Source organism: Hyaena hyaena, unplaced genomic scaffold (genome assembly GCF_003009895.1).
Source record: "Hyaena hyaena isolate Hyena2069 unplaced genomic scaffold, ASM300989v1 scaffold_698, whole genome shotgun sequence".
NCBI lineage: Eukaryota > Metazoa > Chordata > Mammalia > Carnivora > Hyaenidae > Hyaena > Hyaena hyaena.
This window is the reverse complement of record NW_024081330.1, coordinates 710175-736548: the sequence shown is the minus strand read 5'-3', so window position 1 is coordinate 736548 and position 26374 is coordinate 710175. Positions and strand designations below refer to the sequence as shown.

The 26374-nt window shown below is 41.9% G+C and overlaps 1 protein-coding gene across 3 annotated transcripts; it reads right to left on the bottom strand.

Moving 5' to 3' along the window:
* Positions 1–1480: 1480 nt before the first annotated feature.
* On the bottom strand, positions 1481–26281 carry MDH1B (malate dehydrogenase 1B). 3 transcript variants are annotated; one of them, XM_039217482.1, is made up of 12 exons: positions 26244–26281; positions 22281–22393; positions 18948–19082; positions 18611–18753; positions 16515–17011; positions 13354–13495; positions 11919–12082; positions 9354–9493; positions 8999–9050; positions 5989–6069; positions 3339–3404; positions 1481–2168 (listed from the first exon to the last, which is right to left on the bottom strand). In XM_039217482.1, exons 1-12 carry the CDS (start codon positions 26263–26265, stop codon positions 2128–2130), a joined length of 1596 nt encoding a protein of 531 aa, XP_039073413.1. In that variant the 5' UTR covers positions 26266–26281; the 3' UTR covers positions 1481–2127. The 3 variants fall into 3 exon arrangements, with proteins under 3 accessions (XP_039073413.1, XP_039073414.1, XP_039073415.1); XM_039217483.1 differs by lacking the exon at positions 3339–3404; XM_039217484.1 differs by lacking the exons at positions 22281–22393; positions 26244–26281 and adding an exon at positions 21056–21108.
* Between the last annotated feature and the right edge of the window lie 93 nt (positions 26282–26374).

The window sequence follows — 26374 nt, the reverse complement described above, 5'->3', positions numbered from 1 at the left end:
CAGTGCATGCTATGGTTGTAAGGACATCTATACTTAACCTATAGTTCCGTGACCAATAATTACTTTACTCACATAATGCTTCTGTTCTAGTAATATTCTAAATTTCCTACTGAATATTTCTCCCGCATGACTTTATTGTGACAGTTTTAATAACATAAAGAAATTATTTTTAAGAACCTCGTATGAAAGTTACTTCTAATGGGAAAACTAGGCTTGAGATTTCCCAGGTTGGTCGATTATACCTATCAGGCTACTGTGACAGCTAATGCATTAGCTGAAACAAAACAAAACACTCTGAGAGATGTTTTTGAAATGGTGCCAGTGTCACTGTTAAACAAAAAGCAAACACTAGTATTTTCCTTTTGGTGTAATTCCATATCTTATACCAATCTGGCATAAATGTGTGATATTATGCGTAATGATTAATATCCATGTGTTCTGTGCTCCGATGGGAGTCTATCCTAGAGTGCCCTGGCCATCCTATAGGGTTTCAAACATATAATAGCTTATGTCCAAGCTAGAAAGAATAGCCTGCCGGAGATGGGACTGGATGTGTTCTACAGTGTCTCTGAAAAGGAGAAACTCTGCCCTATCTCTCTCTAGCTCCTTATAGAGGTCCACCTATTAGAGAAGCAGCTGATTATCTGAACGGTCAGGGCTTCACCCACTGGACAGCATATCACTAAAGGGTGGGACCACTGCCTTGAAAGGTGATGGATGTTTCTGGTTATATTCTCTATTCCAGCTTTTCCAGCTGGTTCCCGTTGATAAGTGACCAGCATACCTGATTCAAGAGGAATGGAACAGGAAGCTTTGTTTCGGTGTCTTGGTCTGAGCCCCATTTTCCAGTCTAGCGTAGTTTTACCATGAGGAAGCCCTATATGTTGAGCAACAACTGCCACATTCATGCCCAGCTGTGCGTACAGCACCATGTGAGTCCCCACCCAGTTATTGTTCTTTGTGGTCACACTCCGTTGGCTGAGGATACCACAAGGAGGGGCAGGGGAAATGGTGGGATTAGGGCACAAAACCTCACCCCAAGTCCTTAACGCTGACAGACGTTAAGTTTTCTCTACAATAACATCAAGTGAGGTGCTGACTTTGGAAACAAGCAGAAGTTAGTCACATCCTTGAATCATAACGGTGTAGAAGCAATGAAGAAGTATCTGAAATTTCCCTGAATTTTCAGAAGGTAATTTGTACTGTAAGGGCTATTTAAACTACAGAGAAAGCACAGATATCAGCAGTTTTTAACATGACTCCTGGGCTTTCCAAAGCTCCTAATTGGCATTTGTAAAGGGTTCCATTAGCTTGAAAATATATGAGCATACTGGTTTGACTACTACTGCTTTAATAAAGACTGTAATTTTTACATAAACCATGCAATTATATGGTAAAAATATTAGGCTTTCCTTTCAAAATTCTATTTATTTTCAGGCCACATCTGGTGTGAGGAAACAGAAACCTATTCAATCTAAGCTAAAGTAGAAGTGTATTTATTGTAAAGATAATTATCCCAAGTAAATCCAAGGAGAAAAGATACACAGCCAGATCTTATGAAGGTGTGAGCCTGCCTAGCTCTGAAAACCTCACAGCAGAACTGTGTGGCCTTCTTTAGTTCACTAGCATTACCATCATCCAGACACCAACTTACTTATCCATCTTTTCTCAGTGTAAATTTTTGGACACAGTGAGAAAAAAAAAATCTCATTGGTTCTCTTTGAGTAAGGTGTTTCTTCTGGTACAATCAGATGAAGCCAAGGTGGTGAGACCCGTTAAGCAAACATGGCTGCTTATGCCCATGGCTGAGGTATGGCCTGTGGGAGGAAGCAGGTTCTCCTAGAAGGAGATACTGGCAAGGATGCAGTGACTGACAATTGTATCTTAAAGTTGTTTAAAAAATAGCAATTGACAATATGGGTGACAATGGGACAATAAGCAAACCTATGAGTGGATTTGGGTGACACAAAATGAACTCGCTTTTTTGTGTGTGTGCTATCACTATCATTGTCTAGCATAACATTATCTAATATGAAGGTCAATCTTTTCAAATTATTCTTCCCTAAATACAGACATTCTTGGGTCTTTCCATATTTATTACATTACTAAATAACTTTATAGTTGGTCTCATATGATCTGTTGCTGTTCCATAGTTTTGCCTGCAGACTCTGTAAAAGGAAGAGAATAAAAAGGTATAACTATTTAAAAATCTATGAATAACCTATATTTTTATTAGCTTTTGTTTGCTCTCCTCTTTCTTCTGTTTCCTGGGTTCCTGTATTCCAACTTATTTGATTGAGGGAGAGTATGTGCATGAGAGAGATTCTATCTATGAGGGACATTGAATCACAAGACCATTGTTAGGTACTTGTATACAGCAAAACTACATTCTAAACTCCCTCCTCACCTTAATCTGTTTCTATATGCAGTGCCCCTTGGCTCCTTTGCTTCCCATTCTCAAGTTTATTTGCAGCTATATTGTCAGTTCCATTTATTTTCTTGGTCCAGCTTCTCATCTATGTACCAATTCTAATTCCCTGTGGTAAGCCCCACTCCAAAGCTCATTACACTGTACATTTTCAGAATGGAAGGTACAATGGATTTGTCCATTTTATTGGATATTTAAATAAAAGTGTGGAGGTGTGGAGGTGTGGGTGAATATCCTGGCTGGTCAACCATAAAGAAGTCTACATCAGCCTTGTTTTCATAAAATACCATGACAACTAAGTTACAGACTTTGAAAATCTGGACTCACAGATCTATCTGTGTCCATTTCCTTACACACTCATTCTAAGGGAAGGATTCAGTTGTCATTGACATAGCCTGGTTATAAATGTAGGAAGGTAGGATCCAGAAGCATCAGCAAGCAAAGCTGAGTACCTGGGGATGAGGGATAGGGAAAGGGTTTGGAAAGAACTATATCTGGGGGGCACTGGATTGGTTCTACCCAGTTCTATTTATAGAATAAGAAAAAGACTAGTTAATGTTTTGTTTCCCACCTACCACTTAGGGTGCTTGACTGTATGGCTTTTCAGAGATGGTTAGAAGAGTCACATCTGAAAAACCCACCAAAGTAAATAGAGAATGAAAAGAACAGAGATTTTAGTATCTGAAGCACATTGATTTTTTGCAGTTCTTCTCGTTTCCTCTTTTTCCTTCTACTCCAAGTTTCTCCGAATACCTCACTCTTTGGGAGCTGCCAGAAACCAGATTGCTTTTATATGGAGTCTCAAGAGCTGGCCTATGTTCTTCTGGCTGCATCGTCATTGTCTTAGACTGGACTGCATGAGTCCTGACCATTAGCACTACAGAGATTGCTTATGACTCGATTGACTTACTGTTTGACATAACTGGGTCTTTTTCTTCATCTTGGATTAGATCAGAATGCTTTCTATCTTTATATTCTAAAACCAAAATTAAAAAATAATTTGGATGTAGAATATAACTAACCATCTATAATATGTTCTAGGTCAGTGTTTTTCCAACTTTGTTGATTAGGACTCACAGTTAAAAATGTATTTTACATTATAGTCTAGTATGTGCACTTGTGTGCATTTAATAAAACAAAAAAAGTTACACGAAGCGATACTTACACTTTTCTAATCTTTACTATTCATCTTTGTTTTTCTATTCTATTCAAGTGCATAGAATTTTGGGGAAAACAATTCTGGTCTTCTCACTATTTTTTTCTTATCAATTTTATTCCAGTTCAAGGAAAAAATGCCCGTTGTTAAACTGGTTTTGCAACCCGCAAAATTTTTTTATGACTCACCAAACTCACACTGTGGAAAGCACTATTAAATGATATTTGATTCTTGATGCTCATTCAACAAATAGCCCCAAAACAACCTGAAATGAACCCCATTTTCTTTATGTTATCACCACTAACATTCTTAGTCTGTGTAAGATTATGACTTTGTAGAGGATCTAAGAATCTATCATTAAATTTTTTTTAGTTTATTTTTTGAGAGAGAGAGAGAGAGAGCAGGAGAAGGGCAGCAAGAGAGGGAAAGAAAGAATCCCAAGCAGGCTCCTCACTGTCAGTGCAGAGCCCAATTCAGGGCTCAAACTCATGAAACGTGAGATCATGACCTGAGCTGAAATCAAGAGTTGGATGCTTGATTAACCAACCGAGCCCCGCATGCACCCCTAAGAACCTGCCATTTTAATTAACAACTTAGATTGGTCTGATGCTGAAACTCAGGAATAGATACTCTACAGTTTGGCTTTTCTCCGTCTATCCTGGGAAGCTGCCAGTCACCTTCACCATGACAGATCTTCCAAATTTTTCTCAGTTCTCTCACCAGGGCCTCGGAGCCCTCACTCCTTTCCTTGAGTATTGCTTAGTGCCAGCGAGCTCATCGGAACAATAGTGCTGACACCCTGATCCCTGCAGACACTGTCTCACTGGGCCTCTTAAAGTATCTGTTCTGTATGGGACTGAGCTCAGCACGGTCCTGCAGACACTGACTTGGGCTGCTCCGTCGTCCTCTAGGGGCCAATGATAAAGCCACATTAGTTCTCGAAGCCTGACCATCCATTTCATGCTTTGTCTAGCCGTCCACCAGCTGTTTTGCTGAGCTCTCAACCAACCATTCGGCCGAACTGCCTCCATCTGCCTTTTCCAGTTCTATTCATCCTCTTGAGATCCTCTCCTCTAGCCCGGCTACTCTATTTATTGTCTTCTGAATACAATTCCAGACCGCCTCAGGTTCACACTTCTGGTCATGCCTCGGTCACCCGAAATGTCTCCTTTGTTCATGTGCCTCCTTCTGGTGGTGCACCCTTCACAGCCTCTTTTACCCTTCCGCTTGCATGCTTCTTTTTCCCTACATGACATGAGTAATTCCTACTCCTCCTTATAGGGTCCACTCCCACTTTGTTTCTTCTTGAACGCCTTTGCTAATGATCCCATCTATGTCAGGAGACCCCCAGTGTGGTTCCATTATGCCCGGGCCTCTCTCGGCATACCACTTCCTTCTCAGTTGGGTAGTTATTTTTATATTTTTGAGAGAGAGAGACAGAGAGAGACAGAGAGAGAGAGATAGAGAAAGAGAGCAGGGGAGGCGCAGAGAGAGGGAAATACAGAATCCGAAGCAGGCTCCACGCTCTGAGCTGTCAGCACATAGCCCGATGCAGGGCTTGAACTCACAAGCTGTGAGATAATGACCTGAGCAGAACTCAGACACTTAACCGACTGAGCCACTCAGGCGCCCCTCAATTGGGTAGTTTTAAATTGGCTTTGCTGTTTCCCATGTGAGATGGTGAACACTTTGAGAACAAGATTTGATTTACGTTAATGTCTCTAGAATCTAGTATGATTTCTTTCTTTTTCTTTCTGTATTATGCTAAAAACATGTAACACGAAACCTACCTTTTTAACATGTTTTTCAGCATACGCCACCATATTCACTATGTACACATTGTTGTACGATAGATCTCTAGAATATTTTGAGCTTGTGTGACAGAACTATCACAGTTTATAGCTAAATATACGACCATTTGATTATCTTAGCTACTGTAAGTCCCAACTAAATTTTAAGATATGACTAAATTTCCTCCTTCATATATTACAACGACCCCTCTTTTCCTTGTGAGCTTCCAGATTCATTATTATACTCTCTTTACTTTTGACCTGTCTTGCTTTGTTTTATTGACCTGTTTAGTTAATTGTGCACCTTTGCATTTACTGTTCCATATCCTTATGGCTCCTTTCCCAAGACATGTTTGTGTGACCACAACTCTGTTATTGCGTCCCCCAGTGTCCCTCACAGTGACCAGCATACCGAAGGTGCTCAATGAATATCTGGTCATTTTCTTCACAGGTTTTAACAGATTTTAAATATGATCTGATTTTTGAATATAGGATGAGGGTGATGAAAGACTTACCTCCCCTTCATGGTTAATAGATGATCCAATTCCTTTCTTTGAAATTTAATGTTAGACCTTGAATAAAAAGGCCATTTTTTTTTCAATTGATATACCTACCTTCTGAGACTCTTTGATTTTCCTGGTTGATATATGTGGTGGGTAAGGTGGTCTTTTCATATCTTTTAGCTAAGTCAGTTTCTAAAAGTCAAGAAGTTATGTATTAAATTAATTGAAAAGATTAAATAAACCTCATACATGAATCATCTCATTGATATGTTAATAAGCAGAGACCTCCAAACTGTGCAAAATTCTTATTATTTTCAAAGCTCTGATCTTGGAATCTCTGGAACAGTGGTTTGGGCAAGGTCTGAAGGTGACAGAGTCAAGATCAATCAAATATATACATACATACATACATGCATACATACATACATACATACGTGTGTGTGTGTACGCGCGCACACGCACGTTGACCTTTGTTAATGAAAATAGCAGAAAATCAGATTATTCTTTTTTCACAAAATCCTCTATAAGTATTACGGAAAATTTAGAACTAACTACCAATCAAAAGAGTCACGTTGAGAATTCTCAGAAAAGGAATTTGGGTAGCTCCACCCTGCAAAAGCAAGACACCTCACAGAGCGCCTGGAAATTCTTGGAATAAATCAGTGAAAATCAACTGCTCTTTGGACTTCTGAGTCCGTACCTTCAGATTTGATGCTGCTTTGGGGCTTCATTCGGTTTTGCCCATTCCTGGTGACTTGACCACCAGGCAGAACCAGGTCTGAATTCCCAAAGCCCACCTCTCTGCCCAGAATCTTTTTTCCTCAAGGTCTCGTCTCTCTGCCTTTCCCCTTCTGCAACGCTTTGACCTCACTAAAACTTCTCCAGTCCGGACCATGAACAGTTCTCTGTCCCCTACCAGTTCTTTTTACCAGTTGCTTCTTTCGGAGAGCCAGACTGGGTGCAATCCGTGCCATACTGATTGTTAAATATTTTCAATAGGTAGAGATTAAAGAAAGATGATAGCACTTCTTTGTGAGTTTAGGACTAGAGAAACTGCCTATGAGAAAAATAAGCTTATTAGAATTTATTGGTTTTTTTTTTTTAAGTGATCTAAAAGTAAATGGGATGTTGTGGATTGGACTGTGTTACCAAGAAGGTAGGCTGAAGTCCCAATCTCTAATACTTGCAAATGTAACCTTATTCAGAAATAGGGTTTTAGCAGATTTAATCATGTTAACATGGTGTCATACTGGATTGCAATGACTGTGTCCATTTTAAGAAGAAACACAGACACACACACAGAACACTGACATGTGAAGAGAGAGCCAGAGACTGGAGTGACGCAGCTCTAGCCCAGACTGCCAAACACTGCCACCAGAAGCTCCAAGAGGCAGGAACGGGTGCTTCCGTAGAGCCTTCAAAGGGACCATGCCCCTGATGTAGGACTTCTAGTCTCATTTACTCACTAGAGAATAAGTTTCCATTGTTTAAGCCACCCAGTTTGTGGTTATTTGTTATGGCAGCTCTGGGAAATGAATACATATGTTACACACATTTATAAGGTCATAGTGTTTTTTGAAAGATGTTATTTTAAAAGATGTTATTTTAATGTTTATTTAGTTTTGAGCGAAAGCCTGAGTAGAGGAGGGGCAGAGAGAGAGAGAGGGAGACAGAGAATCTGAAGCAGGCTCCAATCTGTCAGCAGTAAGCCAAAGGTGGGGCTTGAACCATAAACCATGAGATCATGACCTAAGCCAAAGTCAGATGCTCAACCAACTGAGGCACCCAGGTGCCCCAAGGTCATACTGTTTTTAAGATGTAATTTCTTTAGCATTTTTATGAGATATTTTATTTCAAAGGACACGCTGAGCTTGGTAGTTTATTTTGTCAATAATTTCATTTAAAAGTGATAAAATGTGGATTATAGTTATCAATTTTAAACAGTAATTCAGTTTCAAAAAATATTTTTTTATCTTCACTCTACACTTTGGAGATTATTTTCTTTTTTTTTATTTTTTAAATAGTTTATTGTCAAGTTGGTTTCCATATAACACCCAGTGCTCATCCCAACAAATGCCCTCCCCCATGCCCATCACCTCCCTTCCCCTCTCCCCGCCCCCATCCACCCTCAGTTTGTTCTCAGCATTCATGAGTCTCTCATGGTTTGGCTCCCTCCTTCTCTCCAACTATTCTTCCCCTTCTTCTCCCCCATGGTCCTCCATTAAGTTCCTCCTAATCCCCCTATACGTGCAAACATATGGTATGTGTCCTTCTCTGCCTGACTTATTTCGCTCAGCATAACACCCTCAGATTCCATCCATGTTGCTACAAATGGCCAGATTTCATTCTTTCTCATTGAACAAATATTTTCTTTTATTTTTTAATGGATGATTATGGTGATCTTGTTTTATTTTATTTATGTTTTTACATTTAAATTTTAGTTAAGTAACATACAGTGCAACATTGGCTTCAGAGTAGAATTCAGTGATTCATCACTCACATACAATGCCCAGTGCTCATCATATATAGCCTCCTTAATAGCCATCACCCATCTAGTCCATCACCTACCCCCCTTCTTCCATCAATCCATAGTTTGTTGTCTGTCATTAAGAGTCTCTTGTGGGGTGCCTGAGTGGCTCAGTCTGTTGAGCATCCAACTGTTGATTTTGGCTCAGGTCATGATCTCATGGTTTGTGGGTTCAAGACCCAGGTCAGGCTCTGTGCTGACAGCAAGAAGCCTGCTTGGGATTCTCTCTCCTTCTCTCTCTGTACCCCTCCCCTGCTTGCATGTGCACATGCACTCTCTCTCTTAAGTAAATATACATAAAAAAACAAAAAGATTCTCTGTGATTTGTTTCCCTCTCTTCTCTTCTTTTTTTCCCCATCTTCCTATATGTTCAACTATTTTGTTTCTTAAATTCCACATATGAATAAAATCATGTGGTATTTGTATTTCTCTGGTTGACTTCGTTTCTTCAGCATAATATATCCTAGTTCCATCCACATCACTGCAAATGGTGAGCTTCTATTCTTTTTGATGGCTGAGTAATATTCCGTTTCAACACCTATTTTAGTAGTCTTTTAATAACAGCACAATAAAATGTCACATCTAAAAGATTACCTGATTGATAGGGCTGAAAACTGATCAAATCTCCAAGTGCAACAAGTTTCTCCTGTTGAAAAATTTTATAATCAGAGAAGTAAATGGCCACAATTGCTAAGTTAATCATTCTTCAATAGAAAAACACTTTGAGTCTTGATTTTTTAGGTAACCAACAAATATTTTTAACATGCCAGAAATATAACCTAACGAGTAGTGTTCTTCTGTTGGTTTCTTCCAACTCTTACTGCCTCCTTATTGTTTTTAGGAATAAGATGCAAATTGAATCCAAGAACATCAGTATTTGTCTTAGCCTAGAGGAATCAGTTTATAGTCAGTATCAGAGTCAGCGCTCTTGTATTTAGCTGGACATTACCTGAATTAGATCACTTGCCATTCTGGTTATTATTTTTTTACTGATTTCAATATCTTTGAGATCCGTAAGAACCACCCAAGTTCCATTCTCAAATTTTACAGGCATAGAAAAGACGATCCCTTCAGGAATACCAAACTGGCCTGTAGTGAGCAAACACAAAGCAAAGCAAAGCAAAAGCGCTCAGAACAATAAACCCTTCACGTTAAGCATTGTATACAAGGACAGACACTGCATATGATTTTTAAGGATAACGGTGGAACTACATTTCTGACAATTTCTCTCCTGGGAGGATTGAAGCATTTACTCCAGAAGTATTGCCTGAGCACCTCTCCAAGTTCTGACAACTCTGTCCTCCGTGCTTCTCTCTGAAAGAAGACCTACTGCTTCTCTTGTCGTCCCTTCTGTCTCCTCTGGCTTGGTTCAAATCCCCTGCCTCCGCCTCAGGGGCCAGTGCAGTCTTTCTCCTCCATTTTGTCTGGATACCTGTTGTCTGCTCCCTGTGGCCTCTCCTTGATGCCTCAGTAGCCCAAGACCCCAAGGTACCTGTCCACCTGGCCTTGCTCTGCTAGCCTGCTGTGGCTGGCCTGCAGCTATGGTGTGAGCACCGCGATGGGGGGGTGGGAGGGAAAGTCGACGGATTCCCCGCAGCTCCCAGGGCCCAGTTTGGATGTGTTCCAAATAAAAAGATCGACAATACTTACCACTAACTGAACAACATACAGAGAAAACTGCCTCCTCTTTTTGTAACTCGATCAAATGAGAAAATCATTCTTACCGTCTGGTCATCAAAAATGGTGACAGGAGAACAAAAATGAGAGGACAGTCAAGAGACCAGGATCTAGGGGCGCCTGGTGGCCCAGTCGGTTAAGCGTCTGACTTCGGCTCAGGTCATGATCTCACGGTTCGTGGGTTTGAGCCCTGCATCAGGCTCTATGCTGACAGCTAGCTCAGGGCCTGGAGGCTGTTTCAGATTCTGTATCTCCCTCTCTCTCTGACCCTCCCCTGTTCATGCTGTCTCTCTCCCTCTCTCAGAAATAAATAAAACATTTAAAAAAAAAAAAAAAGAAAAATTAATCTTTAAAAAAAAGAAAAAGAAAAAAAACCAGGATCTAAAAGGTCCTTCCTTAGAGAGCACCCAAGGTTCTCTGTTCACTCTTTTTTATCTGTAAAAAGCCAGCCTTATCGGTAGACAACATGGGAGAGCTGGACCTAAATGGCTTCAGGGAGACAATGATTACATGCTCCTCACCTCTAGAATTGATTGCATTGCTTATCGGTGAATTCCTACGGAGCTTAAGCAAAGTGTTTACAAATAAAGAGAAGGTTTTAAATGCCTATTACACTAAAAAGGTAACATGCTGACTTGAATTCACCTCATTCAGTAAAAGGGTGCTCATCACCTTAACTGCAAGTGAAACAAGATTCACTGAATGTCTAACCATGAAGCAGCAAGAAGGCCCAGCCACACACAGCCCTGCTCTCAGGGTAGGTGTCTGCTGATGGTGGGTACGTACGTGATCAGCCACACCACCAGCGAGGGCAGGCTGGAATACGCTCTCTGACAGAGGAACAAAATGCTATGTGGGTACAGAGGAGAGACAGATTAATTCTGACTTGGGGGATTTGGGGGGATTACCTTGAGCTGCATTATAGTCACTGGAATAACAGGGAAGATGGTGGCTCTCCTAATAAGGAATATAAGGAGTATCACATGGGAGAGGAAGACAATAAGTTCAGTTTGGTGTATTTTGGCTTGAAGTGACAACATGACATCCAGGTGGCAATGTTTTCATAGGGAAACGTTAGGCATGAATCTTTAGGCATGAATGAGTTTGCACAGGGAGAAAGTAAAACACAAAGGAAAGAGGTGCTTTAGATAAAACCCACAAAACACGGCACATCAACTGTTGGCTCTTTCCTACTTTGCAAAAATGGCAGAAGTCCTTGGAAATGGGTTTTAGCAAATGACAGCAGCGAGGCTGGAAAAATGCATGTGTGGTATTTGTGGACGGAGAGCGGGCTTTCCACTTTTCCACTGGGACCTGGGATCCGTGTCCTGCTGGGCCCTCTGGGTCCCGCCCCTGCTGGGCCTTTGCTCCTGTGGCATCTGCAGGATGTTCTTCCCACACATGTCTGCCACGTCAACACCGCTCAAGCTTGAAGGCTTCCTGGAGTGTCACCTCCTTATTGAAGTCTGTTCGATTCTTCCTGCCATCTGCCTACAATCAACCTTGCCTTCCCCTCCTCAGCTGGGATGCAGTGAGAGAAACTTGATGGAATGGTTTAGTTTTGGTTAGCTGGCTCTTCTTTACTCTGCTCTAGGTCGCCTGAAGGCGGAGGCCAGGTCTGATCCCGGTGTGCTCCCTGCGCGTTCACACAAACACTCCCAGACTTCTGAATGGATAACTGAAGGACTGCACGATGCATAAATGGCAATGGAACTCTGGACATCTGGACAGTTTATAGATCACATAAGGCAGAAGGTGGGGACACGAAAGCAGGAGCACGGAGCATACACGGAAGTTTGAAAACAATACAATGTTAAAACAAACAAACCAGATTTACCTTCACTTAGTACTCCTAAAGATACGATCTCCCCGGGAGGTGAGCCCTGGAACCAGTATTTCAACGTAGTGGCTATACTGTGTGCAGCTAAGATGCTTCCAAATTGTTTTCCTGTCTCAGTCAGCTTTTTAAGAGTTGCCACAAACTGTCTGTTTACCCAATCCCTATAAGGAGACAAAGAAACAATGTTACAATGGAGGAAAGAATGCAAATGAAAAGGCATGTTCTTTGGATCAATGGATCTAAGTATTCAAGCTTCTTCAATCCCATAAAAAGAAAAAAGAAATGAAATATAGTAGAAAGGAATCCCAAAGTGTCAAATGAAAAACATGACAACACATACAAAACACAGAAACGTGGTCAAAGGCTGCAGGAACAATTACTTCCATTACAAAGAATTTATTCTATGTAGATGATATCTTTGGAACCAGTGGCATCCTTCATTCTAAGTAAAATGATATCATAAGACTGGGGAAAGAACTAAGTTGTTAGACTCTGTAAAGTTTAAGTTCAGGGAGCCGTCCAGCCAGACCAGAACAAGCACTGAATGGCTGCTCCTGCTAAGCCACCATGACACAGCTCCCTGAGATACTGCTCCTACCCAGAGGAAGCACACTCCAGAAGAGTGGGCTCAGGGACACATAATTTCTGGGAATGGATGAAGTGCCTCTGGTCTGAGGAAGGGGCAATGGGAAGGAAATGCTGCAACTGGAAAAGGGCTGCAAAGTCTAGAAAAAACGCTTCAGAGCGCCTCCCCCTCTTCTCCCCTCCCCCAGCCCATCGTAATGGCAGTGCTGACCATAGCAGGCTTGCTTCTAAGTGCTTTGCCTGTACTAATCCCTTTCATCTTCCCAAGGGCCCCATAAGGCTCATACTATATGTGACCATTTCCACTTTGCTGATGAAAAAACAGAGGCCTAGAGTGGTTAAGGAACTTCTCTGAAGTCACACGGCTCATGGAATTTCAATCCAAGTGGCTTGGTTCTAGAGACTGTGCTCTTCACCAATTCTGGGTTCTGCCTCTCATGCGACAGAGCACCCAGCACGGGCCTGAGCTCACTCACCATCTTAATTCCTTACTCTCGCAAATGTCTCCACCAATTTCAATTTGGATACATGTCTCTGTGTTAAATAAGACTCACTTTACATATGCTTGCTTTAGAAATAAATTTGAAGAAGTATGTGAGCTACTTTAAGGATAGTCTAACATAAAAATTCATAATTGCAAAATCAAATAAATTGGGTGTGGGGATTGACTAGTTGAGATTCTGTGGAATTTTCTATGTTTCTTCAATAGAGTGCATTAACAAAGGTGAGTGTGAATAATGCCAAGATATTTTTGTACAATGATTTCTAAGATGATTTAAAGGATTCTAACAACTATTATACATTCATCCACCATTGTTAGTATACTTCAGTTAAAAATATACCATACCTATCAAATATCAAGCTCAAAACAGGACGTGAATAGTTAGGAGGCCCCCAAATGGCACTCTCGTATCTGTAAACCCTGGCTTTTCTCAGATCAATGTAGTTATTTCCACTGATATTACCCCAAACTATCACATTTTTGATGTCTGTGAAGAAAAAGAAATTTGAAATTAACATGATAATGAACATTAATATATAAAAAAGTTGCCGGCAGTCTATTTTTTTTTTTTTTGCGCATTTGTTTTAGGGTTGATCTTTTTGCCATAATATGATCTTAGTTTATGGTCCCCCCAAAATGTGAAAATGGCATGGATAATTTCCTGAATCATCAGGGTTTGGCGGTTCCTAATCATGCTCTGTGTAGGTTGTGGGCATATGATTGAATTCAAGATATACTGAAATCCTCCCTCAGAGAATTGCTACTGAAAATTATACCACCGGTGTGATCTTTTTCCCTCCCTGCTTGCCATGAAGAGAACTTTTTATCTGCTTTGGTTCTGACAGAGAGTCCTTGATCCTAGACTGGAATCGAAATTTGGGCAAATCACTTAACTCCTGGGTGAATTTCATTTCCTTTTTTTTTTTTTTTTAATTTTTTTAATGTTTTTTATTTATTTCTAGGAGAGAGAGAGAGACAGCATGAGCAGGGGAGGGTCAGAGAGAGAGGGAGTCACAGACTGAAACAGGCTCCAGGCTCTGAGCTGGCAGTCAGCACAGAGCCCGACGCGGGGCTCAAACCCATGAACCGCCAGATCATGACCCAAGCGAAAGTCGGACGCTTAACCGGCTAAGCCACCCAGGCGCCCCATTCATTTTCTGCAGAGTGAGGGTGTTATAAGAAGAGAACCCCAGGAACATCCTAACCAACACATAAGTGAATTAGCTTCTGTGTGTGAGGCACTTTTAGGTGGGAGGTTTAGAAGAAAACATATCAGTCCAAATCCTTGCAACGTTCTCAGGGTGGAGGGGAGTGGGTGACAAAGCGACTACTGTACAAAGTGATAGGTACTACGAAGAAAAACGAGGCTGGGGCTCAGAGATAAATAGTGATTAAGCTTTAATATGATTCTAAAACTGTGGATCTATTAGGAATATTGTATCCAAAGTGAAAAATAAGTAATTTTATTGACTTACTTATTAACTTATTTCTTCGCTTAAAGACTTAATTCTAAGTTCACTGCACTTCCTCTTGTGGAGATTAAAGTCTCTACTGTTCTGCATGAGGTGAGATTGCTGTTGGTTTCAAGTAACAGAATATCCTTGCGCCTTGGCTTAACTAGAAGGAGTTCCCGTCTCTTCTGTGATAACAGGTTGAGGTCGGCAGTGACACTGAGGCTTGCTCAGGGCTCAGAGGACGCTGCCCTCTCGGCCCGTCCCGCCTGGTCCTAAACCAGCCGCAGCAGCTCCAGGCCTCACACTCTCACAGGGCTGTGTGCAAAGGCAGGCGGCAGGAAGAAGTCTGCTTATCAGATTGAAGGCTCTTTCTAGCTCTGTTAGAGAAAATCATAGTGGACATCTGCTGTTTTTCCTCCTAACATTTCTTCCTAATGTTTTTCTTTAACAGCATCCTGGTTTTCCTTTAAATAACTACCCTTTCTCAATTTCAGTCCATATGGTTTGGGTGGGGCTGTCCTCACCCCTTAGGTCTATCAATAGGCACGAGACCCAGATTCCAGATTTCTGGACACAACAATTGTTTTGGAGACAGGCAAATGGTCCAAGCCTGGCCAACGAGATATTATCCTGCTACTTATGTACATTTGAGAAAGCAAGCCCTCTTTCTACTGGGGTGGCTAAGCTATGAATGTATGAGTCTGGGGGCATCAGGGGCCACTTTGCCACTTTTGTTTCCAGAGAGCCTGCCCGAGATTCGAGCCAATGCTTAGGAAAGCAGGGCTGAGGGATCAGTCAAGAGAGAGAACCAGCCAGTCCTGACATCATCATTTAAGCCCCAGCATCCATCTATGCCTGACAAAAAGCTATCTGACTTCAGTCGCTTTGAGTGGACTTTCTGTCACTTGCAACAGAAAGAGTTCCAGCTAAGCCCAATGCACATGGTCTGAGAAACAGGGTTATGTGTGAACTAAACTCAAGGGATATCCTGAAAAGGTCTGCTACCCCCTTGGTATCTGGACTCTTCTCTGAATGATTCTCCCTGATGGTTTTCTGCTTTCAGGTCTCCTTGCCTCAACATTTTTGTTGGTGCTGAGTTTCTTATTGCTACTCTGCTGACAATTCAAATTGACTGCTGTCTCTCTCACATCTCTCTTTCCTTTACCCAATGGCTGAAATTTGTCAAACATAATAAATATTTTTAAACACAGCACTCCCCTTTTAAATACACCAATCCATTTTCTGATCCAGTCTCATGGTCACAGGATTCTGATGTCCAAAGACCAACAGAAGCACAAAAAGCTCAGATATAATCCCATAGACAAGTGAAATGCCCTCTCAAATGTCTACCCCATGCTGGGCACTCCTCCAAGCACTTTGGAAATATTTTTCTTTGAATCCTCACATCAGTTCCTGGAGGTAAGTGGTATTACATCCTCATTTTACAGATGAGGAAACTGAGGCACAGCAAGGTTAAGTGGTTGCCCAAGGTCACACAGTGGGGTAGAGCCACTTAAATACTCCCCTGATTATATTTTTAAAAACACTGATTACTTAGTTGACTATTATAATGGAAAACTGGAATATTAGGTTTCAAATTATAACTTGAAAAATAGCTTTTTGCATGAAACATTTGTTAACTAATTTTTATTTAAAAATTTTTAATGTTTATTAATTTTTGAGAGAGCAAGAGCAGGGGAGGGGCAGAGAGAGAGAGAGGGAGACACAGAATCCAAAGCGGGCTTCAGGCTCTGAGCTGTCAGCACAGAGCCTCATGTGGGGCTAGAACTCATGACCTGAGCCCAAATCGGATGCTTAATCGACTGAGCCACCCAGATGCCCCTGTTTACTAATTTTTATAATGATGGACAAAGTCAGCCAGTCATGAAAAACAGTAAAAAAAAAGAAAGAAAGAAAGAAAGAAAATGTTTGCACAATAGTCAGATCACACAGTAAGTTTACCCAGAATAATCCTAAAGAGTACGGTGTTCTTCCTAGCTGCTTTGCAATCACACTGTTTAAAACCAGAAATGGAAACAGAAGCTCACTCACTTGAGGGGGTAGTCTTCAGCTTTCTGGCCAGCATGGCTTTGGCTTGGCCTTCCACCCCTAGCGCGACAGCGATGATATTGTGTGCCACGTTTGGGGCGTATCTCATAAGCAAAACTGTTTTCAGGTTCACGAACGTTTTTCCTCCCACGATAACTCTGACGGAGTCGTGAGCATTTTTCTCGATCAGGCCTCCATACAGCCTACACAGAGGAAGCCTGCTTTGGATGCAGCTTTCTAAAGTGTGCACCTCCTGGTCGGTGCTGTCGTCCAGGATGATGACCACGTGGGCCTGGCGGAAGGCATCCTCCACGCTGGTGCACACGGAGACGCCCCGGAGCAAGGGCGCCACCAGATCCTGAGTCTCAGTCCTGAGAAGGTGGAGATCTTCTTTCGCCCGCTCATTGTCAAATAGATTTATGCTCATTTCCGTTTGCATTCCGAACACCTCGCCACTTACCAAGATGGGAATTAGGTTGTAGCAGGCAGGTACAGATGCACTAGTAAAAGTGCAAAGCCAGATTATGAATGGTTAAATCTTTTGCCCCTGTTAAGCCTTTATTCTTAATAGAGATTTCTGCACGTGCAGTAATAAGGTGATCTAATAGCTTAAATAAGCATCCACAACTGCTTAGACTTTCTAAGATAAGAAAGCAAAAGTTGAACAAAAAAATGCTCACTACTGTCCCTTGCTCTGGGCCCTCTGAAAACAATCCCAAAATAAGAAATGTACCTTTTTAAAAAGCTTTTCAAATAAAATAGAACATGCAGAAGGCAGAATTTAAAAGAATGGTATTATATTACTCTGATAACATGTTTACATTTTGTCTTAAAAAGGTAAAGAAATAACAAGTTTTATTTAACCATAGCTCTTTTCTACTTTATACTCTTAGCTACAAAGTAATGATGTTTTGGGGGAAAGGGCTATCTTTTCTAAATCCTTGCAGAGAAGCCTAGGGTCAGCAGAAGCTCGGGATCATGGGTCTGTATCCATAATTCAGCAAGTATCCAGGTAGTTGACTATCTGGGCCACTTGTTTTTTCTCTTTCCAAGCTTTAAATTTCTACTCTTAGGTTTTAAATTCGGCAGTACAGAGTGAGCCCACAAAACCGTAGGCCCCCACTCTCAACCTCAAGTAAAGCAGAGCCCCAGGCCCATATGTGTTCACATGTTCTCTCTCTCTCTCTTTCTCTCTCTCTCTGTGCCAGTGATGTCACTGGGTGGCTCCATGTGTGCCATGTAATTTCCAGGAGGTGTAAGTAACAACCCCCTTTCCCCAGTTCCCTGATGGTGATTGCTGAGGGTGTCCCGCAGTCACGGTAAGAACCACAGGCTGGTCCAGCCACAACACTGGTTGCCGAGGCAGGCACACAACAGGAGGGGACAGAGGAAGAGCCAAGGTCAGCTCTAGCGAGTGTGGAAGTGGGGAGGGCAGCAGGCCGTCAGGTGGCAGGGGGAGAGGAAAAGAAAGTGAGGGAAAGGGCAAAAGACAGCAAGGCAGAGCAAGAACAAGAGCAGCAGATGCCATGAGAGACACAGAATGGGGACAAGAGCTGGAGACGGGTTATCAGAGTAATTATCTTCACTATACACTTGCTCTTAGATTGCGTATGTGTGTATGCATACATACACCTCTATTCTACAGCTTAAATGTGGAGGTGCCCGGGTGGCTCAGTTGGTTGAGCATCCAACTGTTGATCTCGACTCAGGTCACAATCTCACTGTTTGTGGGATCGAGCCCCATATCAGGCTCCACATTGTCAGTGCAGAGCCTACTTGGATGCTCTCTCTCCCTCTCTCTGCCCTTCCCTGGCTCATGCACATGTGCCTTCTCTCTCTCTCTCTCTCTCTCTCTCTCTCTCTAAATAAATAAATAAACTTCTAAAAAATCTTTAAAAACTAAAACATATGAAGTCGTATTGAGGGATATATGTATATATACACATATCTATCCGTCTGTCTCTCTCTCTTTCCGTCCATCCATCCATCCAGATCTTAAACTTGACATTCAGATGTTCTTCCACCATGGACTTAATCCCACATTCTTTTTCTTTCTAAATACAAACACCCAACCTCATGAACTCTGGAGTTTGTCCCACCTGGTGATCCAGACCTGCAAGGGATTGACAAGATCTTTCCTGGCTTCTTCCTCCAATTCTTTTTCTATATGTTCCTCCACGTTCTCCTGAGCAATTGTCTCCATCAGCTCAGTAGTCATGCTAGAGGTGACACCATAGTAAAGCTAATATTAGGAAAGAAAAAGTCAACACTGAGAATACATAATTAGCTGACAGTAATCACAATGGGAAGTTCTTACTTAAAGCCAGAATAGAGTAAAAAGAGAGATGAGGGAATACTTTGAAAAGCAAGACATTTGGAGAACAGTGTGAGAGAAAGATAATATTTTGAGAAAATAAATTAACTTAATTCATATACCTGGGCGTATTCCAGGAACTCATTATAGCCTCCTAAAAGCAACCCCTCTCCTCCACGATCCAACAGCTCTCTCCAGATGATGGGGGAGTTTTTGTGATTCCACTTCTTTTCATCACACAAATCTTTTAGCCACTCCTGTTGAATGATATTCCAAGAGAAGTCACCCATTGAATCTGTGTCAGAATTTAGTTCAATACTTCAGAATTTAAACACAAACTAGCTTTTTTTTTTGCTACCACTGAGTAGTAAAACTTTTACATAATAAAATTTAGATATCTATACATTGTAAAAGGTCAATAGAGAAAATAGTAGTGAGTTAAGTAACAAATTAATCAAATAAGACGACTCTTCAAATTTGCTGACCAAATAAAGGTACTGAAAGTTGCTCTCTTTGCTGAGGAGACCATGAATGAAAATAGTTAGCTTAAAAGAGAAGCCAAGTGTTCTAACTTCTCTGATAGCCAAAAATTCAACTGGTTCTTTCCTTGCTCTCCAAAGGAGATATTTTCAGGCTTAGGCCCACAAATTTGACACTGCTTTCCAAATATGTGGGTACAGTTTGTTATTCAGTCTGCATTAATGAGCTAAAAATGATCTATGGATTTCTAATAATATTCATTAGAGAAAGTTTAAATCATAATTATCTGGCTTGTGTAGACCTGGCCTTCCAATGATAAGAGCTGAGTAGAGCCAGAAAGTAAAGTATATGATAGCACCCTTGTCATTGGACACAGTATAATGAGACTACTGGACACATAAAATCTCAGAAACTGATTTCTCTTGATTATGTTGAAGATCTCTGTGCCTTTATCTCCCCTTAAAGCAAATAGTGCTGCGGTGAGGATTCTGCCATGGTTCCCCTAGTCATTATAGAGCCTGGCCAGGGAAGTGCCGGGTGCCTGGAGGAAAGGGACTCTGCCCCAAAAGACCTTCAGCAGCCAGTGGGGCATGTTGATGTCTTGGTAGAGGATGGAGGAATATGTCTAGGTCTGGACCCTGAGGGTGCAGAATCAAGAGTAGAACATACGGTTGGATAAGGGAGAATTTATCAATATGAATCACTCTTCTGCAACTCAGTGGTGTATATCCTGGCAAGAACCTCAGAAGACAGTGGTAACAAGTTGTTAAGATGGCTCTCTGAAGCTTGGAAAAAGTGATGACTCACATGAAATGAAACAGAAATGCCAGAACGTCCATGGAGGACAATAGGAGAAGGATTCAAAAAGCTCAGAAAAGTGGGCATGCTGGAGTGGGTATGCTACTATGGAAGCATGGAAGCTACTGGTCAGTTACATTCTCCAGAAGGGCCTAGAAGACACCATTTTCATCAAAATGATAAGAACTGTGCTGGCGATATGTTTTCGGCACCACTGAGAAGCCTGGTGTGGATGTCCATTCCCAGCCAGGGATCTTAAAGGACATGCTGTTCTAGAGCTGGACTCCCTGGTGACTGGGATGATAGAATCCTGAAATAAAAGAGGCTGGGGAAAGTGCCCACCAGAGAACATCTATTAGGATAAAAGCACAAGATAACCAGCAGATAATGTCTTAGTTGAAGGGACGATGGGCTCACAAAGGAGACAGAAGTTATGCTATGTCCCTAGAGACCAACACTGACTCCATGATAATGGCACTATCCCTTAAAGACACTAACTAGCTTTTTGGTGTCAAGGTGATTACATTTCACCCCTTTCAGCCTAGAAAGGGCAGTGATTCAATGTGACTGGAATCAACATATAAAGTAAAGAACTGCTTTTTCTGCTTGTGGGGCTTTGGCCAGCACCCTGCCCAAGAGCTTACAAAACATTCAACCTAGCAACATGGGATCCTGAGTAACATCACTTTGAACCACTTTGGAGTAAAGCATTTATAGAACTGGGCATGTAACCATGGGATGTACTGGCCCTATCCTATATCACACCACATAGCAGCCTGATAGAGGGATAGGACAGCCCACCGAAGGTGCTTAGAGGTTGTTATCCTGTAAGGATGAAACACTGTCTTTCAGGATGCAACATATACCATGAATCAATGTGGTGCTTTTCCCTAATAGGTAACATATATGAACCCAGGAACCAAGAGACAGAATTAAGAGTGATCCTGCTTACCTTTACTCCCAGTGACCCACATGGAGAAATTGTGCTTCCCCGAACCCACTTACTCTAGATTCTATGGGTCTGGAGGTTCTAAGTTCCAGAGGTGCAAGGGTGTTTCTATTGGGAAGAGTTCTGTTAAACTTTAAGTTGTGGCTGCTCCTCGGTCACTGTGAGCTCCTGTGCCAAGAGACAGCAGTTAAGGAAAGGAGCTACTGTCCTGGAAGGAGTAAACAGCACTGCTGCTCTGGGGCATGTGGGCAGGAAAGAATATTTGGCATCTAGGGGATCCACTGGGGAATCCCTGGTACTGCTCTGCTCAATTTTGACAGCAAGTGTACATGCACTGGAGACTAGGACTCAGACCCCTACGGATACAGGTCTAGTTCATCACACATCCTAAGTCACCTGGACAAGCAGAGCAGGAGGGGGATCAACATTGGATCATAGACAAGAAAGGTGACGAGTGTCAGTTACAGCCCTAAAATGATATGCAGTGGAGACTATGTTCTTTTGATTAACCATCTTCTTGTAAATTTTCCTCAGGGAAAGACGCCAACCAGAACCTCAGAAAAGCTGTTCCCAGATGAAAATAACTTATTATACGGAGCACATGGATCCCAAAGGCACAGCTGGTGAACTGTAGTAGATCCTGTCATATGTCTTTCAGATTTCCCCTTCATGACCAAGACACTCATTGCCTGGGCCACTAGGTGCACTGGCTGCTGCTGGCTCAGTGCTGAGTCTCTCTATAGGAACTGAGGTCAGAGACATTCCCTTGCCTAGAGTTAAGTCCTTTCCCCAAGGGCAGCTGGCATCCAAGGACTGTTAATTGTGTCAGTACAGAAGCCCAGCCACCTTGCCTCTATTTAGGGTGTCTCTGAAGGGCCACCCAACTTCAGAGTTCAAGGCTGGCTGAGCCCTCTGATGCAGCAGTATGGTAGTGTCTCATGTTGCTAGAAATTAGGCGAAGGACAATGAAAAGTTAAAAAGGATAATATAAGTTGCCTGGATTCTTGGGAGAAAAAATAGTGAAATTTATTCCACTGATTGGTTAGGGCCTCATTTGTTCTACTAGCTACTGGGAAAAGAAAATACATAATATTTTGAGACCAGTAAATAGAAATTTATTTTATTAGTGTTAAAAATATCAGTAGTACATAAAAGTTCATTATTGGAAAACTATCTGATACACTGGCTAATATTTCATTAAATTAGAAGACATGGAAAGGCTTCTTACCTCCCAAACCTGAGGATGTTGTGTAATTTTATATATCTGGAAATTAGGAAGATTCTTTTGTAAATAGTCTGCCAGAAGTTCTGCTTTAGCATAATATGGGCAATCTGCTCTACCTAAAAGAGTTCAAAATAGCAACATTTTCATACATCACACAGAAATTATCATCCAGTTATAAGTATTTGGCATGTAATTACAGAAATAATCATAGAGTTATGATATATTCTATTACATAGAATTATTATATAACTGCCACCATATAAACTTCTGATTTTTAACAGAGGTAAAAAAAAAATTATTTCATAGATGGTCCGAATCTTAAGTAATAAAATATGGAAAGAAGAAAAAGACTATTGGATATTTACTCTATTCCAGTATCATGGTAGACCTCACTTTCTCTAAGGGGCTGCCGTGCTACTAACTAAGCATGAATTACTAATAGTGAACTACTCATTAGGAGCCACTAAAAGGCAAAGTATGAAGTGAAGGGTGGTGGTAAAATCACACGTAAATTTGCTATATGTTGCAGGGAGTGGTACTAGGAGGAGGAGAAGCGGAAGGGAGAGAGACAAGTCTGGGATAACTTCTGTTTTCTGGCTTGCGCAGATGATCCTGCACTTACTAGAGAGGTAGGAAGTTTAGTTACAGACAAGTGCATTGGAGGTATGTGCAGTATATCTAAGTGGATCTGACCAGCAGGTAGCTGCAGGTGTTGTCTCAAGTACAGGACCCACGTGAGGGATTAAGATATAGATTTTGTAGCTATCAACACACATGAAGTTAAAGCCACCAGAGTCAATGGGGTTGGGTGTCTGATGGAGCAGGAAGGGCAGAGGCCGAGAGCAGAACCTCCTCTGCAACAATCTTCCCCAGTGACTCCCAGTCATGAGTTCTTCAACGTTAGGGTGACTTCTAAATCATCAAATCTCTCGCCCACTCCCTGTCTGTTAGCCTCCCTGTTGAGCTCAAATCCACGGTTCATGAATTCAAACCACTCTCTGGCTCATGTTTTAAATTAATTTGCCCCACTATGCTTCTGGCAAATGAGCCTGGTAAACATGTCTCACCCTGGATGAATTCAATCACCTGCCTTTTCTGTTTCTGGGTTCATTCGCTAGGTACCCCTGGAGAAACATGGTAGAACCAAGCAGAGAGGCGCCATCATAAATTCATGGTCACTAGCCTCAACTGGCCTTCAACTCTGCCTGGAGCTCCCCCTGTTTTCCTTATCAGCACACTCTTCTGTTCTCTACAATTACCCTTCCAAATGTGGCCTACTTCGTGCAAACCTCTTCCTTTTCTCTATTTTCCCACACTATTGGAAGACGACAGACAACCTTGCTTTCTACTTTACAAAAACATACAAAAAGTCATCAGTTGGTAAATCTCCCAACCTCCTATCATCATACCTATAAGCCTGTCTGCATTTGGACTCATTCTTTCCTTTTTTCTCCTCTTCAATGGACGATGGCTTCTACCTCCTGTCCAGGTCTAACCTCGCCACTTAAGTGCTCTGAATACCACTCTCTTCTACCTGCAGAACTGCCTCTCTTTCAACATTTTGTCTCTGTTCTTAATGTTCCTTTTCTATCATATTTAAATATAGTAAAGTTATATTTAAGTTTTTCCTGTCCTAAAAAAACAAAAAGCCTATGTCTCTCTCTAGCTAATGCATTCTATGTGCCCTTTTCTATAAAAATTTCTTCAAAGAGTCCTCTACACTTGCCATCCCATTTTTTACTCCCATTTAGTTCTTATCTCACTGCAATCTGGCTTGAACCACGACTCTCTGGAAGGGCACAGGGAACCTCCATGTCATTACATCCAATGTATACTTTTTGATTCTTTTCTCATGGGCATTTTCTTGTTGACCTTTGCCCTCTTCTATCCTTCTAGAACACCTGCTACGGTCGGGTCACTCTTAAGGTTTTCGTCCTACTTCTCTGGCCATTCTCTCTATACTTGGTAGGTTCTTATTCCTTTATCAATCCCCTAAAAGGATAAATTTCTTCACTGCACCTTATCTTCATACTCTATGCATTCTTTCTGGCTAATCTCCTCCACTCCCTTGGTTTCAAGTAGAAATCTGCACATCCCATTCAGAACTATCCAAGATGTTTACACCTTCCTGGATTTTTCCATCTCCTTCTGAATGTCTCATAGGCACTCAGCATGGCTAGGACAGATTTTGCCTGAACTCCCCCCCACTGAATCTGCTCCTTCTCTTATGTTCTTTATGTTTACCTACATAGTTATTTAAGAGAATTAAGAGTATCCAGGGTATTAAGACTAGTTTTCCAATTTTTTTTTAGTGACTCCTCATCTACCCATTTTTCCAAACCATTGGTTGGAAATAATTTTAACTCTTACTTCTCCCTTACTTGCTCTCCTCAACCTAATTAGATATTTAGTGCTGTGAATTATGCCTCTGCAATATCTCTCCAGTCCATTCATTTCCTTCCATTTCCATTGCTTACCATCCCAGACCAGGCCACCACTATCTCCTTCCTGGACTATCACATCTAACTGGGGTCTTGGCATCTAATCTTTCTCTTCCCATGGAGAAGAACATTCAGATAAGATGCAACTTTGATTATGTTCTCTCCTTCCAAAAAGCCTTCCATGTACTTTGGATAATATTTAAAATACTAAACACGGCTCACAAAAATTTATAGTAACTAATGCTGGACTCAGCCTATGATACTCTCTCCCTTTGTACCCTTTACGCCAGTCCTACTAAATCTACTTCCATCTTCTGCTTATTGTACAGTCTCGATCATCACCAAACTAGCTTTCCTCCTTCCAACCCCACTCCCTGCCACCTATGCTTAATCTCTCTCTTCTTCCCTACCTCCTTTCTGTTAGGTAACTCCTTCTCATCTTTCAGATCGCTGCTTAAAAGACCTTCTGGGAGGTCTTTGCCTCCACTAAATGAGGTCTCCTGCCACACTGCTTCTACAGAGTCTGCCTTGCCACTGGCACCCAAGCACCATTCTCTGTAAGTTTCTGTATCACTGCCTTCCCAGCAAATAGTCAGTGATAAAAAATGTTCTTCTGAATGAATAAAGAAGGAAAGGAAATAGATTTCCAGGCAGATGGGAGATGTGAATTGTGTTAATGCATCAGAAAGTTCAAATAAGGACTGGACAGCTTCTGTAAAAGTCATCGGTGACTTTGGTGAAGACTATATCTGAAAAGAGGTAGAAGTGGGAGCCAGATGGAATGGAGGGCCTGAAGACAAAAAAAGCAGTCTGCTCTTTAAAGAAATTTGCTGAGAAGGGAAGGAGGCAGGTACAAGAGTCTGCTGCTTTTCCTGAAACCCTTTAGTGATTTTCTGGATGCCAGTGGATGTTTTCAATCCTTCCCCTACATTGCTACAAAGGTGGGCTTCCTAAAATGCAAACTCATTAAGGATACTCTCCTAGTCTTCATTGCTTTCAAGACACAGTACAAACACCTTTGTTTGGTGGACTTTAGGTGCAAGGATCGGGCTGCTGCTCCCATTCTAGCCCCAGGTCGGGACACTTCCTCCATATCTAGTTCCTCCATTAGGCCATGAGACTTCTAGCCTCTTTTAGCCTTTATCTGGAATGTCCTCCCTATCGCAAATCTTCACAAATCAGCTCCTGCAACGTCTCCCAGAGTACTGTGCACATCTCCCTTATTTCATTAATTCCAGTGGATCCAAATTTCTCATCTACAAGCTTCTGTACTCTGTGAGACCGAAAGCTCCTCGAAGGCCCAGGTGTTCTGTTTTCCCCCATGGTATCTCCAGTGTACGGGAGTGCTTTGCACAGGACACTGCCCAATAAACATCTTGAATGAATTCACAAGAAGTTTCGGGTGGTCCATAGAGATGCTGGAGTTGCTAGAACAAACTTTAAGAATATCACTGTCAAGAGACGAAAGGAGATGACCACGTTGGGTGTTTTGAGCGTCCTACGGGGGGACTTGGGGATCACTCACCCGCAAGCACGAATTTGGCCATGTTAAAGCAGCCACCAGAAACAGCGGCTCAGCGGTTTCCTAGCAACCACGACGTGGCGCAGGCGCACTTTGAAGCTGAGCGCGGGATCTGAGGCCCTGCCGCAGTTGTT

Bases quoted from the DNA above. Each gene is read 5' to 3' on its own strand.
- MDH1B (XM_039217482.1), bottom strand. From the start codon at position 26,265: ATGGCCAAATTCGTGCTTGCGG. The intron at 17,012-18,610 runs GTGGGACAAACT...CACTTTTACTAG, and splicing joins TTGCAGGTCTGGATCACCAG to TGCATCTGTACCTGCCTGCT. The intron at 13,496-16,514 runs GTGAGTGAGCTT...TTTTCTTCACAG, and splicing joins GCTGAAGACTACCCCCTCAA to ACATCAAAAATGTGATAGTT.